At 39.5% G+C, this 16296-nt stretch overlaps 1 protein-coding gene across 3 annotated transcripts in view; it reads right to left on the bottom strand.

Moving 5' to 3' along the window:
- Nucleotides 1-16296, bottom strand: part of kalrna (kalirin RhoGEF kinase a) — a 122298-nt gene that overhangs the window by 28839 nt on the left and 77163 nt on the right. For all 3 annotated transcript variants that reach the window (XM_024286764.2, XM_024286765.2, XM_024286766.2), the window contains exons 39-40: nt 13407-13485; nt 13168-13335 (exon numbers count right to left, since the gene is read on the bottom strand). In XM_024286764.2, coding sequence (XP_024142532.1) covers nt 13168-13335; nt 13407-13485 — 247 coding nt within the window. The remainder of the gene's footprint in view (nt 1-13167; nt 13336-13406; nt 13486-16296) is intronic.

Raw genomic sequence — 16296 nt, 5'->3', positions numbered from 1 at the left:
AGAAACACTTCTATCCAAAGAAGATTCAAACACGTGTCCTGCCCACTGACACAACAACCTAATGAGGGATTTGAACCCTCAATCGACCAATGAGCAACAGCTTCCCTAAATATTGATCCATATTTATTCTAATATTTTCAGTCAGCTGCTGATTTCTTTAAAAAAAACACACACGAAAGCCTCTACGTGATTAGTTGACTCTTGACAAAAAAAATAAAAAATAAGGCTGTGAACGTTAACGCGTTGATGCATATAATTAATCGAGAATCATTTAGGATTTACATAGTAAAACATTGTGATTAATCCTGAATTATCCCAACACAAAAGTGTGATTAATCTCATTTTTTAAAAATCGATTGCCAGCATTAATTTAAAATAAATGTTCTAAATGTACAGTTTTCTGTGTAATTTCATATTATGATTATCCGCAGATACTAAATGGTCGGCAAACACTATAATCATGATTAATCGCAATTATTTTCCCAGATTGCAATTAATAAATCACATTTTTTTAATTGATTGACGGAATAAATTCAAAATAAATGTTCTAAATTTACAGTTTTGTGCGTGAATTTATATCGTGATTGTTCGCAGATAATAAATGGTCGGGAAATACTGAAATAAAAAACAACATTTAAGCGCTATTAATAACAATAATTTTTCCCAGTTTGTAATTCATTAGTTACATTCTTTTGATTGATTCCTGGCAGTAAAAAAAAAAAAAAAAAAAAAAAGGTGTTTTTGCTATTTTAAACATGTTCTTGTAGCATTATTCTGATGACAGAGGACATGTATTAAGAAAATTAAACAAAAAATTACATTTCTGAGTTTTTTTTAATTAAAATCAGAAGCAGATGAGAAATAACGCAGTTTGAAAAAAGCTTATTTGTGACGTAGAAAATACATTTGCTGCTCCGCTCCATTCTGATGCATCAATAAATCCATGAACGTCTTTGTTTTCCTCTCCTACAGAGAGATCTTAGCAAAAACGAGGGGAAAGGGGGCGGGGTTGCTTTCCTCCCCACAACTGAAAGGCAATTTTCTAATGAACTCCTACCGCTCTGCAGAAACTATGTCCAAGAAAATGACAGATGTTTGATTTTTTTTCCTGCCTAAAATGGCAAAATAATAATCAAAAGTCCTTTGGCAACGCTTTTAAAACAGATCAAAAGATGATCAGAATGGATTCTAAAGTTGCATTTTTTTTTCTTACTTTTATTCTACAAAGTAACTTGTTGCTTCAGATTCATCTCCAAGCTGCTGAGATGTTTCACGAACGGAGCTAAAAAAAAAGAGTTTCTATTAAAACCGTCCTGCTGCTCAAAACAAAAATCCCAATCCAGCTGCCGGATCACGCCCTGAAAATGTTTGTCAGGCCGCCAGGATTTACAGAAGAAAACACCTGGGAGCCTCCATTACTAAGAGCAGAGCATAACTGGTTCCCAAACCAGAACCTGTGCAGTGAAAGGAATGATAGAACTGCTCTGCTTGTAAAGACGAGCCGTAAAGACCCCGCCCCCTCTCCCCGCTGCCTTTTCGTCAATGACAGGAAGAGACAGTAATCTGGGAGGATGGCATTCCACTCATAACTCCCACTGTACAGCTCAAATCTGTGACATGTGACCCAGCAGCAGGAAAATCTGCCTGTGAGAAGGTCGGCTGAGAAACTGAAAAGGAAAGCGTCTCCGTTCCTGATCTGCTCAGATTCCAGATCTGCAGGTCTCGTTGGAATGAAGCGACGCAGACAAACGCCGCTTTAGAGCTGCAGCGTTTTTCTGCAGGGAACCTGCCGCTCCATGTTTCTGGAACCGATTCATCCCGATTTCTGCATTTACACGTGTTCCGTTTGGTTCTGCACCGTTTTACTGCAGAGAAACTTATGACCTTCAAGAAGAAGAGCCGGCCTGAAGAAGTATAAAAATGAGTGTCTGGGTTCACATCAGGTTCTGGTCTGAACCCTTTCAGGCCATAAATCAGTTTCAGATCTGAACAATTTCTGGCTCCAAATCCGGTTCAGGCATGAACCCTTTTCCGGAACCCCTTTTAGGCTCCAAATCATCCTTACCATAATCTTAAAATTGATCTTTTTGTAAATTTACAAACAGCAAATGAGCAGTACGCTGTTATGGAGACCCGGTTTCCATCGGCCACCTTCTTCTTTTGGCTGGTTTCTATAGGGACGCCACAGCTGATACTCCATACACACACGGAAGTGATGCAACTTTTTGAGCGTGCTTTTAGTCACACTGGACTGTTGGTCCCCGATACAAGCATGTATGCTCACATTTGGAGGAGGTTTAGTGTGAAATGTCAAAGCGATGCCAATCTGGTGAATCGTGTTTCAGGCATTCTCTTTCACAGATCTATTCCAATGTCTGACAGACTTAATGTCATAGAATCCCACCTGACATCAAACCACAATTATTCATTCATGTATCACAAGTCATATCTGCATCGCGATATTGGTCACACATCGTGAGTTTTGCTCAAATCATCCAGTTTTTTCCTCCACCCTCACATCAACTCCTTGATGAGTATTGATGTGAATATGCTTCAGATCCATTTGGCTCCAGAATCACCTTAATTCAGTATCTACATAAAAACAAAAACATGAAAAGCTGGAAATACATTCATGTGTCGAGGAGTTAAAACTTTTTCTCTTTCCTGGAATCTCCAGCCTCAGCATCCTTTTATCTCCAGAACATTTACCAGGATCTGTTGCTCTGATGGAGTAATTCCTCATCCATCCTTGTTACTCCCAAAGACAACTTGAACATCTTCATCTCTGATTCCTCCAGATCTGCTTCCTGTCTCTGCATCAGAGACACAATCTCACCACTTTTAATCAGATGAGGAAAAAATCTTAAACATCTCAGCTCCTCACTGAAGAAAGATCTCAGTTTGTCCCTAAACTCGAAGGTTCTTCACAAATCATTGTGGTTCAAAAGAATACTTTGTGACAAAGCACAATCACTTGACGGGAAACTGCTGGAAAACAGCGACCACACAGATAAGAATGAACATTTCCATCAAATAAAAACAAAGTTTTTCTTCAGCTTTATACGCGTTCAACAGGATTCCACTTTCACTTTTCTGCCTGCCATTAAGAGAACTTCATTTTTTTGGTGCAAATATTTGAAGTAAATCTTAACGTAATGGAATACTGTCAAAGATGGAGCTCTTTGAAGGATACAGTGACTTCCTTTTTTATTAGTTTACACATTTAACAAGTAAACTGGTAGATTTTAATGTTCAGATGAAGCTAACGGATGATCAAACCCAGCGTCAAACAGCAAACAGTCCAAACTCTTTGGAAAGCACCAAAAGTGTTGATGCTGGTTTGAAAACAGGAACTGGACACGATTCACGGAGAAGACGCCAAAGCAGATAAGGAGAACAGTAACTGCAGCTCAGGATCAACGAGTGAAGGAAAGGAGATGGTACCAACATATCTGCATGGAAATCTCTAGATCTTATTCATAGATGAGCCAATCAGATGCTGAGGAGCATGAACCGTCCAACCAGGAGTCAGAATCTGATCATGGAATGTGTACCTGCCTTACATGAGACAGCAGAATCTGGAATAATACACTAAATCCCTGCAGGGTGATGACAGATGAACGGCTGACAGGTTTTCACCGCCGTGGTTATCTTCCTCTGACATCATCATTCCTCAGACTTTAAAGAATGGGAAAGTAGGTGGAACAAACGAAACAGACAGCTGTTGGAACATGTCCAGAAAGACTGAGTGCTTAGATGTAAATCGAAAAACTTGTTAAACCACATTATTGATTCCAAATATAGACCAAAGTAATGAAGGCCATAAAAAGAGAGTAAAAGGTTTTGGAACCAAACGTTCTTTGTAAAATTAGACCATTTTACGCTGGAGTAAATAAAATCCAACTTGCTTGTTATCAAGTCACTGAGCGGTTCCTTGGTGAGCTGACTGCAGCTGATGCTGCTCTTTTTCCAACCTGAAGTGAGAGGTTACTCCTTGGTTTAACCACCAGTAGCCAGGACTCTAAGACCCTTCAGAAACAGGGTTCCAAGCTCAGGGTGATAAACATATACAAGATCAGCAAACATAGAATGTGCCGGATCTGAGATCTCCAGATACAGACAGGCGTACAAACCAAACACTGAAGGACACCAGCAGAGTAAGGATACGAACGCTAATATCCTGCTCGTTAGCCACACTGGAAAGTAGATGCAGATTAGATTCAGACTGGGTTTAGACGGAACTTTGACGGATTGTGGATAGGATTCAAAGGGGATGCAGAGAAGATGTTGTCCGAATGTAGAAAGAACGTAGAGCGGATGTTGACTGAATGTAGATCACATTTACAACAGAAGTAGACAGGATGTAGACGAGATGTAGGCAGGATGTAGAGCGAATGAAGATCAAATGTAGACCGGATGTTGTTTTAATGTAGGGCCAATGTTGACGGGATGTAAACAGGATTTAGACCAGATGTAGATTAAATTTAAATGCATGTAGAGCGGATGTGGATCAATTTTAAAACAGAGGTAGACAGGATGTAGAGCAAATGTAGAGCGGATGTAGACGAGTTGTTGACGGGACATAGGCAAGAGGAAGACTGGATGTAGACCGGATGTTATTTGAATGTAGAGCAGATGTTAAAAGGATGGAGACTGGATGTAGCGCAGATGTAGAGTGGCTATAGACTGGATGTTGACGGGATGTACATGAGATGTAGGCAGGGTGTAGAGTGGAATGAAGACTGGATATAGACCAGATGTTGTTCGGATGTAGACCGGATGTAGATCAAATTTAAAACAGATGTAGACCGGATGTAGAGCAAATGTAAAGTGAATATAGAGCCAATATGGAGTGAATGTAGAGTGAATGTAGACGAGATGTTGACGGGATGTAGAGTGGCTAAAGATCGGATATTGACGGGATATAGACAAGATGTAGGCAGGGTGTAAAGTGGATGTAGAGGAAATAAAGACTAGATATAGACCAGATGTCATTCGGATGTAGAATGGATGTAGAACGGTTGTAGATCAAATTTAAAACAGATCTAGACAGGATGTAGAGCAAATCTAGAGTGATTGTAGAGCGGATGTCGATGGGTTGTTGACGGGGTGTAGATCAGATGCAGATGAAGACAGGCCATGGACCAGCTTTCATTCGGATGGAGAGAAGATTTTGATGGGATGTAGATTGGACATAGATCAGATGTAGACTGGATGTAGACCGGATACAGAGCAAATGAAGACAGGTTGTGGACCAGATTATATTTGTATTAGAGCGGATTTTGATGGGATGTAGATTGGACATAGATCAGATGTAAAATGGATGTAGACTGGATGTAGACCGGATGTTGAAAGGTTGCTGATGGGATGTTGAGCGGACCGGATGTTGATCGGATGTAGAATAGATGTGGTCGGATGTTGAGCAATTGAAGACCGGATGTAGACCAGGTTATGTTCAGATGTAAAGCAAATGTAGAGTGGCTACAGAGCAGATGTTGACGGGGTGTAGATGAGATGTAGACTGGTACCCCATTGCTGCTTGGGTGCCACCACCCAACACTCAACCCAACATTCACTCTAACTGTAACCTGAAGGTTTCTTTGTAAAAAAAAAAAAATGGTTAATGTTGTATAACAAACTGTAGTCCTAAAAACAGAAGAGTCTCCATCAGATTTTACAAAACACTGAAAGACACCTGTGTTCAGAAAAGTGCTGCACCGGGAACATCAAAGATCCCAGAGGACCTAATCCTGCTGGGGCAACGACCGCTCCCAAGGGTAAGCATTTTATCACCAGCTTAAATCACACAGCGTTTATTATTACAACAGAAGGAAAGACAAAGTGCTGCATGTCTCTCTAATCTCTTTTCACAGTTTTCTGCTGATATCCATCAGTGTGGCCCCAGCATGAGGGCATATGCAAAGCACTGCCAGTTTCACACAAACCAGTGGGACCGGTTCAGCTGCATGCCAATCAATCCTACCCTCGACTCCTGATATGAACCCAAAGTCCGCCGTCAGTCCCAACATGGAGCCGGGCTAAACTTTAACTACAGGCTGCCAGCGAACCTTCACAGCACACGTCCATAAAGAGCCACAAAGCAGACTTGAAAGACAAGTCCGACTCATAATATGAAGGGAAGAAACAGGAAGGAATCATAATGGATTTGTTTCTCCAGACTGTGAAGATCTGCTGTCAAATAAAAAAAACTAAATATTTCTGCTGGATTTTAACGATTTATCCACAAATTCTTGTTTGTCTGGATTTTTTAAATGACTTCCTCAACAATAACAATCCCTTTCTCGTATTAAACAGAAGATTTTTTGAATTCCACATAATTATCAGAGTTACAACCTCTAAAGGTGAACATTAATGTTTCACCTGAGCAGGTGAGAAATGGAGTCCAGCCCTCCCGGTGATGGAAACAGGCTGTTGTTGTTGGGCTGTGGTGTAGGAGGCTCTGACGTTTCATGTCATGACGTTCCTCCTTCATCACTGCAAACCAAACAAACTGCAGCTGGATTCTACAGAGCAAAAGCCTCCAACGCCTCCTGCTCTCATTTGACTATTTCCTTTAAATACCGGGACGTTCTTTTGCATCTTTTTCTGTGGACTAAAACAAAGTGTGAAATGAAAGTAATCCAGCTAAAAAGAAGCTGAAAAGTCAAATATAAAGCGATTAAATGGTCAATTTAATGAAGACTTTTTAAAGAAAGGTTTTTAAAGACCAAAAGAAATTATAAAAAAATGAGAATTTATGCAAATTTAGCCTGAATTACCATTTCTTGATAATAATTAAAACACTAAAAACATTTAAGTGATCCATTAGCTAAAACTAAGTTACATATCTGAAGATGATATAAGTTTCTACTTAAAGAGCTAAAACATAATTTTATTGCAACACTCTAACTAATTAAAATAAAGTATATTAGGCTTATTAGCTGAATTAAGTAAAAACTTAAAGTCAGCAAATTCCATAAAGAAACTTACAAAGTTTACTGCTAAAGACAGGTTAGCTTAAAAACTTTAAACCTAAGAATCTATGTGCTCAAGCGAGCCAAGCAATTTCAGCAAAAACACTTGACGTACAGAGCTAACTTAGCTTTAAAAAGCTAACTCAGCTAAAACTTGGCTTTGTACGTCACATGTTTTTGCACTTTTTTAAATAGGTAAAAAAAGTCAACATACAAAGTTGACTTAGCTGTAAAATAGCTAACATAGCTTTGTATGTCAAGTGTTTTTGTCTTAGCTTTAAAAAAGCCAACTTAGCTAAAAACATTAAGTAAAAACACTCAACATACAAAGCTAACTAAAAAAGTTAACTTGGCAAAAAAGTTAAGTTAGCTTTGTACGTTGAGCAATTTAAGTGAAAACACTTGACGTCGAGTGTTTTTGCAGTTTTTTTAAATAAATAGGTAAAAACACTCGACGAACAAAGCTAAGTTAACTTTAAAAAAGCTAACTTAGCTTTTTAGCTAAGTTAGCTTGGTTGGTCGAGTGTTTTTGGGCTTTTTTAAAGTGCAAAAGAGTTTAGAAGAAGCTGGAATTATTAAAGGAGTCTTATTTCACTTTAATTCATCAAGTTCAAATTATTTTTAAAAAAGCGTAAAACCACATGACCACATGGTGCTCGTCCCAAGTCCGGGTCAGTGAAGAAATATGGTATAAAACTAAATCCAAAATGTGTTAATCACGAACAGAAAAGGAGGATTTTATTTTAAATCCACAAATACTCATTGCAACTTTGGAAAGTATAAAAAGCTTTTGTGATTTATGTTGATTTGTTCAAGTGGATTTCTATCAAAGACTGAAAATAATTTTCTAAATGACATAAAAACTGATTTAAAAAATGTGAGAAAAAAGTTAAAATCTTTATTTGTATTCATACAATAGTTTTCTCATGTCTCCAGTCCAAATGAACATCATTGTCCTGGCAATTTTACCTTTTATTTTAACCCATCAGAGTCACAGAACAACATGAGAAATGAGTTCTGTGGTCTTAAATAAATCCCATTTAACTTTCCATTTAAAGGAAAACAGGGTTTTGGTTTTTATGGGCTAATATCTGAGCAGAAATGCTGCATTCTTCTCTCTTGGATGTTTAAATCAGACATTCAGAGTTCTGCCTCCTGGTCATAAAGATGCTGCAGAATCACGATCTTGCAGAATAAACTGGTGCTAAATTCTGTAATTTCCCTCAACATTGATCAATAATCTAAAAGCTGATCCTGATTTTAAGAACAAAACAACTTTGTATCCACAACCTAAATTCCAAAATCATTCCTTTATTTCTATTTTTATCCTCCCTTAACTCACAGTGTCCTCGTTGTAGATGTAGCTGTAGCGTCCCAAACTAAATTTCATTTACAGTGAAGCTTCTTTATTACCCATAATTCCTGTGGTTTTTCCAACAGGATACTCCTATAAAGACTTGATTATTAATCTGGTCAACAAAAGCTGATGAACCTGCTCCACCAGAAGGATTTTATCAGCGCTGATTCAGATTTACAATTAAGACTCGTGGTCATGTGACCCGACTGCTGACTCAGGAGAAGTAAGCAACTGTTTGAGAAATTCGGGTTAAGACAATGAATCCTGCAAAGCCACAGAGCGCTGTGTCACAACCAGCTACACACCCACACACACACTGGCAGGATGAAACTCATGAAAACAGATTGCTCAATCCCACATCTGACTAAGTGACACACTCCGTCCTGAACAAGCGTCTAGCTCCACGCCTCAGTGGGACCTCTCATCCAAACCCACCGCAGCCACACAAACAAACACCTGTCCAGCCTCTGGTCCCACCTGCGCCGTTGTGGCAGCAGCAGCAGCAGCGCGAGGAGATCCATCCACAGCAGCGGTTCATCCTCACACAAACATCCTCAGAGCGACACGCTCGCCTCGCACGCCGATCCCAGCTGAGAGGAGAAACAGGTCTGCACTGTCCCGATCCAGAGGGAGGGACGGCCAGAGAGGAGCAGGGGGAGGAGCCTGACGCAACACAGCTCCTCCCCCGACACACTTCACTTCTCCTGAACACAAGTGTGTGTGTGTGTCTGTCTGTGTGTCTTTTAAAGGATCTTTAAAACACTAAAGCATTGAAAATATGTTATAAAATGTTATTTGTGTTAAACTTTACACTACAAAGAGATTTAAAGGCCCAAAAGAGGCGGGAACTATTTCCAATTGAATCTAAAAAGTCCAACTTTACCCCCAAACTACATTAACAGCCTGAATTCCAAATATATTCAATGTTTGTTGCTTTATCTTTATTAAAAAAAACAAAACTAATTTACACCAGATGGAACATCTTTAACGTCAAAGTCAACTCAAGGTTGCTTTATACATCCAGTCATTATTTGAGGAACTTCAACTAGTTACGTTGAGTCCTGAGTTAGATGGTTGTGGCTTGATTTAACCACAATATAAAGTTTTTAAATATTATGTTTTTTTTTTTTTTGATTGGCAGGTGGATGGACTCCAAAATCCTAAATCTGTTTGTGTTCAAACTGCAATGATTAATAATTTTACTATATAATTTTATAAAGAAAAATGAAAACAGTTTCTTTGCAGTTAATCTAAATTACAGTTGTAGTGTTTGATATTTTTATCTTATTAAATGAAAAAAGCTTCTAGTAAATTAAAAATAGAACAACGCGAGAAACAAGAAAAAACACAAAGAAACACAAAAACATGACAAACTTGAGAAATGCGGGACATAAGAAAAAAAAAAAAAAACCACAAAAACACATGAAATATGAGAAATGCAAGACATACAAAAAAATTCAAGAAATGCGGAAAAAACACAAGAAAGCTGTGAAAACATGTGAAATAAAAGAAAGCTGAAAAAAAACAAGAAACAAAAAAAAATGCGACAAAAAAAACACAGGAGATGGAAAACGATAAACATGAGAAAAATCAAAAACACAAAAAACAACAAACACATGGAACACAAAAAACATTAGTTATGAGAAAAGTGGAAAACACAACCAAAAAAAATGCAAGGAAAAACAAAAAACATGACAAACATAAGATACAAGACATGCAAAAAACATTAGAAGCCTGAAAAACACAATAACCAAAAATTATGAGAAAAACACAAGGACAAAAACGATGAGAAACAAGAAAAAAAGAAAACGCAAGAAACAAGAAAAACATAAAAAATGCAAAAAAAAAAAAAACACGAAAAACACAGGAGATGGGAAACACGTTAAACAGAAAAAACAGACATAAAAAATAAAACATGCTAGAAAAACACAAGAAATACAAAAAACATGAGAAAAAAAGAAAATAAAAAAAACAAAGACACAAACAAATAACGCAAATAACACAAGCGATGGGAAACATAAACATAAAAAACAACAAGAAAGAACCACTCAGTTGAAACATGACAACATGGATAATTAGAAACATGAAAAACATGATAAATAAGAAAAAAACCCACAGCAAACACAAAAACTAGTAAAATGAAAAACACAAAAAGCAAAAAATGTGAAAAACATGAGAAACCTGAAAAAGACAAGAATTACGAGAAATGCGAAAAACACGAGAAACACAAAAATCAGAAGAAACGAGAGAAAATAAAAAAGGGGAAAAAAAAGAAATTATAAAAAATGCAAAAAACATGAGAAACAGACGATGTAAGAAACACAAGTAAAAACATGAAAAACGATGACCAACACGAGTAACACTACAAAGAAGAAAACCACAAAAACACGGCAAACACAACAAAAGTTCATCAAAGTCTTATCATTTGTTTGAGCCCCCACCACATCAACACAGTCCTGTTAGAAGACCTTGTTTACAGAGATGAAGAGAATCAACATCCAAGACTAAAGATTTAAGGTCTGGGATTTGTAAACATTTATTTATGTTTATTCTTTTAGCTCCAGAGCATCACTGTCAAATGAATGAAATCTCAACTACGTTTCTGCATTGAGAATATAGAAACAGCAACTGCTCTTTCTTCAGTGGATTAAAGTTTTAATTAAAATGTGTTACAATAAATATATATTTGAACTTTATTTTTTAAAACTTGAAATAAATTCAAAGAATCTGTGAGCATCTCTGGATGTTTCTCCTAAAGTCTTGCTGATTTCACGGCTCATGACCTTCGTGTGACTGTGTGTGCGATTGTGTGACTGTGTGTGCGATTGTGTGACTGTGTGTGCGATTGTGTGACTGTGTGTGCGATTGTGTGTGCGATTGTGTGACTGTGTGTGCGATTGTGTGTCAGCACTGCAGCAGGTGAGGAGCCGGCGTAGCCCAAATAAAGTCTTCCAGCATCGGCGTTCCGCTGCAGTGTCCCATTTTAGTCTCTGCAGCAGAAGGACGGAGTCTGCAGTTTCTCTGAGTTTCTAACCTAAAAACTGAACCAAAGAACCAAAAATCTTTGGAATGAAGGAACGTTTTTTTGTTTTTTTTGTCCTGACGCAGGTTTCACTCAAACCTCCTTCAGGTGAGAAGTGGGCCGGAACGAACACTCAGAGTTTTGTCTTTGCCATCTGTCCTTTCGTTTTCTTTCACTCCGGAGTTTCGGAGGACAAGCAGACCTACTTCACAGGGCAGTCACAAGACACAACCCCCCCGGTACCGCCCCCCCCACCCGACCCGCATGCAGGAGAGAAGTCTGAACAAACTTTAGGAGCTTCTATGAAACCAAACAGGAACCTTTCATTATCCGCTTTAACTCATTAAAACAAAAGTTAATTAAAATCCCATCAGGCTCTCAGAGGAGTTTTTTTTTCAACAACTTTATTGACACCAGCTGACTTACAGAGAAAGGAGATGAAACAGTTCTGCACCTGGAAGGGCAGATTTCTGTCAGCGATACCCATAATGCACCAGAAATATTTACAAAAGCTCTTACGACAAATCCTCCTCTGACTGCTCTGAATGCCCCGCCCACAAACAGAGGAGGAGATTTCTAAAAGTTCAAAAATAATTATCTGCTAATTGTTCTGTTAGTTCATGTGAAACTATTCCCACAATTTAACTCTGCAAACATTTTTACATTGTTAAAACTGTTGGATAGGTCTAACAACTGGATCATTCTAACTGCTGGACCAATTTAACTGCTGGATCAGTCTAACGACTGGATCATTAGACCTGTTGGATCAGTCTAACGGCTGGAGCTGCAACGACCAAACTGCTGAATTAGTCTAAATGCTGATCAATGTAATTGATGGATACGTCTAGCAATTTGATTATTGCAACAGCAGGAGAGGTGTAGAATAAACTAACTGCTGGATCCTTGTACCAATGAGATCAATCTAACAGGCGGATCACTGCTGGATCAGACAAACAGCTTGAACAATGTGATCTCTGAAACACTAACAGCTGGACAAATCTAATTACTGGATCAATCTACTTTGTGGATGAGTCTAACTGCTGGATCATTAAAAATGCTGGATCTCTTTAACAACTGGACAAATCTAATTGGTTGATCAGTCAAACAGCTGGATCAGTAATTATTAGAGTTGTTTCTCTGTTATGAATTATGTCTTTTCAGCCCATTGTTTCCTCAGTTTTGCTGTAGATCATTTCAATTCAGTTTCACTTTTTAGGAATGTATATCAATAAAAATGGACCGGATTTGATCCTCAACCTCACGGTTTGGTTAAATCTTGACTTGAATCCTAAATGTTCCAAAGAGTCGTTGATCCTCAAAATAGATAAAAGTTTCCAGAAAGTGTCTGCAGAGACAAACATCAGCTGATCCACCGTGTGTGCACATGTGTGCGTTTGATTCTACAGATGAAACAAGTTCAACCATGCAGCTGAAGCTCTGCACCACAGCGCCCTCTGCAGGACACATAGTGGTTTTTCTCACATCCACCCACAGACCAGAACTGTACAAATACTTTTGGATTTAACATTAAAAAAAATGTTATAATAAATGTTTTGATTAAAAAGGTGTTTAAATTCTGTAAATATTTATATTTTTCTGCATTGACTGTCATCTTAAATAACTTAAAGTTCTGTGTAAATCTTCTGTCTCACCTGCAGAGGTCAGCGGAGTAAAGATGAATGTTTCCCTCCCGTTTTCATGTCTTTTGAAATGTTTTTGTTTTGGACTCGGTCTGAGTCTTCTCAGTCAGTCGGAGACAAAACAAAAAATCTTTCAGCTCATCCCAGAATCTGGTTCGGAGCTGCTGGTCCTACCTCTACCCGAGCTGAAGAAGCAGTCCATCTCCACGCTGGACCGGGAGTGGGACACGCAGAGCGCCGAGCTGGGAACCAGTCCTTCCTGAGGCGGGTTGCGGTCGGTGGTCCGGACCAGACACCATCCGGGCCGCTCGCTGGGCCTCTCCAGCAGCTCCACCGTCTGACCTGCAGGAGTGTTACAGACAGCGTCACAAACGGGCAGCACCGAGGCTCCGCCCTCCAGCAGTAACGCTCACCTGTACTGATGGACATCTCTGTGCTGCATCCCGCCGTGAAGTCCTGCAGGACGACCGTCAGCTCGCAACCGCCAGAGAGCTGTTGGAGAGAGGACGGACTCCGTCAGACAGTTTGGACCCAAAACACTTCCTGTTTTGGTTTTCTGCGGCGCGTCAGACACCCCGGCGCGATCCGGACCGACCCAGCGACCTTCAGCCTCCATAACAAACGGCTGCTCCTCCTCAGAGGAAGAGGAAACTCTGCTGTTCGTCCAAACATTTCAGAGTAAAGACGGTTTTTCCTGGAAACCACAAACTCACAGAAACCAGGAGGAGCGGATCCGAAACGGACGTCTTCAAATGAAGCAGAAAACAGCAGAACCGACTCCCTGGAACCAGTTCAGCTCCTGTCATGTGATATTTATACTGAAAACATTCAAACAGCTGCTTTTTCTGAAAAGCTAAATTTAAGGGTTCAACTCTTAAAGAAATATATATTTTTTTTCATTTTTAAGTTCTAGAACAGTTTCTAACTTTTCTAAACATTAAAGTTTTCAGTCCAGTGTCTGACTGAACTCTGATAAACAGAAAAGCATCAGAAACTGGAGTTTTGATATAATTCCTGGAATTAAACTGATTCATTAAAGTGACACCTTAACAAAAAAAAAAATCTACAAATAAAAAAGTGAAAATTCTTCAGAAGATCACACCATAAAGCCAGAAATGTTTGGTGTTTGCTGCTTTCATTGCTCTCAGGTGGTTTTGGTCTTTGGTTAGTTTTAGTCATCAGGTAGTTTTGGTTTGTTGCTAAACTTGGTCCTCTGGAGGTTTTTGGTCCTCTGGAAGTTTTTGGTACTCTGGTATTCTCAAGTCCCTTGAGGGTTTTTTTCCACCCTCTGCTTTTTTTTGGGACTTCTGGTGGTTTTGGTCAACTGTTAGTTTTTTGTCCTGTGTTAATATTGGTTCCTTTGGTTGTTTTTGGTCCTCTGGTTGTTATTAGTCCTCTTTTAGTTTTTGGTCTTCTGCTGGTTTTGGTCCACTGGTAGTTTTTGGTAGTTTAATCCTGTGGTAGTTGTTGCTCATCTAGTAGCTTTGATCCTTCAGTAAGTTTTGGTTCGCGGGTGGTTTTTGGTCCTCTAGTAGTTTTGGTTTTTTGGTAGTTTTTGGTCCTCTAGTAGTTTTGGTTTTTGGTGGTGTTTAGTCCTCTGGCTGTTTTTTGGTCCTCTGGTATTTCTCAAGTCCCTTGGGTTTTTTTTTGATCCTCTTCTAGTTTTTGGTCTTCTGCTGGTTCAGTCATTTTTGGTAGTTTAATCCTGTGGTAGTTGTTGTTCATCTAGTAGCTTTAATCCTTTGGTAATTTTTGGCCCATTGGTGGTTTTTGGTCATCTAACAGTTTTGTTTTTTTGGTGGTTTTTTTGTCCTCTGGTGGTTCTAGCCCTGCCTGGTTTTCTGGGTCTTTAATAATAATAATAATGGATTGGATTTATCGGCACTTTTCCAGACGCTCAAAGTGCTTACATTGTATATCCATTATTCATTCACACCTCATTCATACTTGGTGACGGTAAGCTACTACTGTAGCCACAGCTGCCCTGGGGCAGGCTGACAGAGGCGTGGCTGCCAGTACGCGCCTACGGCCCCTCTGACCATCACCGGAACATTCATACGCATCCACACACCAGTGGAGCCACACTGGAGGCAAGTAGGGTTAAGTGTCTTGCCCAGGGACACAACGACACTTGGCTGGCGGGAGCCGGAATCGAACCGCCTATCCTTCGATCATTGGCCGACCCGCTCTACCACCTGAGCCACTGCCGTCTTTGACTTGCTGTTGGAAGACCCTCTGAGCAGAGAAGGTTTGGGGAGCTGCAGAATACTCTGGGAGCTGAGATTGTTCAGGAAGATCCACTATATCCAACACCATACAATAATACTGCCCCCTTCATGTTTGATAGTTGGCACGTTGTAGGGCCATCTTCTCATCTTTGAGACATCAAAAAAAGTTTCTGTAAAAATTAGTCTTCAGTAGTTTGTCGTTTTCAGACTTAGTTTTAGTTCTCATGAGTCTCTTCCTGTTTCCTTCACAGCTCCAAGTCTAACCAGTTCAAACTGAGTCTGAGGTTCTACAACACTGAAGCTGTTGTCCTGTGAGCCGTCTATCAAGAAAAATGTCGTCATCAGAAACTCCTCCTCTGGTCCAGCTGTGACTTTGGGTCTGTCAGACGTCCTCCTGTCAGTTTCCTCCATTTTCTAAGCTTATTTTGCTGATAAAATAAACTGTATTCACTGACAAAGTGAAATAATCTTTTTATTTCGTGTTACAGCGGTCTGCCTCTCTTCTGTTATATTGTTCTCGCCATTTCAACAGGAAAATTATTGATCCTCCAGGATCTCCACAGGTGTCCAACCTTGTTCATTTTTAGAAAAACTTGTGCCAGTAGAAGGAATATTTTTGCACCCTCAGATCAAATTCGACTCTGCTGAATAAAGATTGTAAAGAAAAGAAGCCAGAAGGAGAGCAGGAGTCTCAGTGGAGGATCTGGAGTTCTGAAGGATCCTCCTTCTCTGCCTCCATGTTTTGGAAAATGTTAGCCGGTGTGCGTTCAGCCGGGCTAAAGATCTCCTAGCAACAAAGACGGCCGTGAGCACAGGTGAATGTAGACCCGACAGATGGCCTCAAGTGCACAAACGCACACAAACACACACAAACGCACACAAACACACAGGTTTTCTGGCTGATTAAAGATCAAGTCGGGTTGAAAAAGGCTGAACTCGCTGCCTTTTTATGACTTTGTGTCGCAGGTCACGTAGCCGTTGATTAAACTTTAGCGGAAAAATCCTCCTTTTGGTAAGAAGGAAACGCAGATAAAGACAATTTAAGAAAAGTTGCTTCTCAGATTCTACAAGCTTC

This window comes from Oryzias melastigma, linkage group LG21 (genome assembly GCF_002922805.2).
Source record: "Oryzias melastigma strain HK-1 linkage group LG21, ASM292280v2, whole genome shotgun sequence".
Taxonomy (NCBI): Eukaryota; Metazoa; Chordata; class Actinopteri; order Beloniformes; family Adrianichthyidae; genus Oryzias; species Oryzias melastigma.
This window is presented reverse-complemented; position numbering and strand designations above follow the sequence as displayed.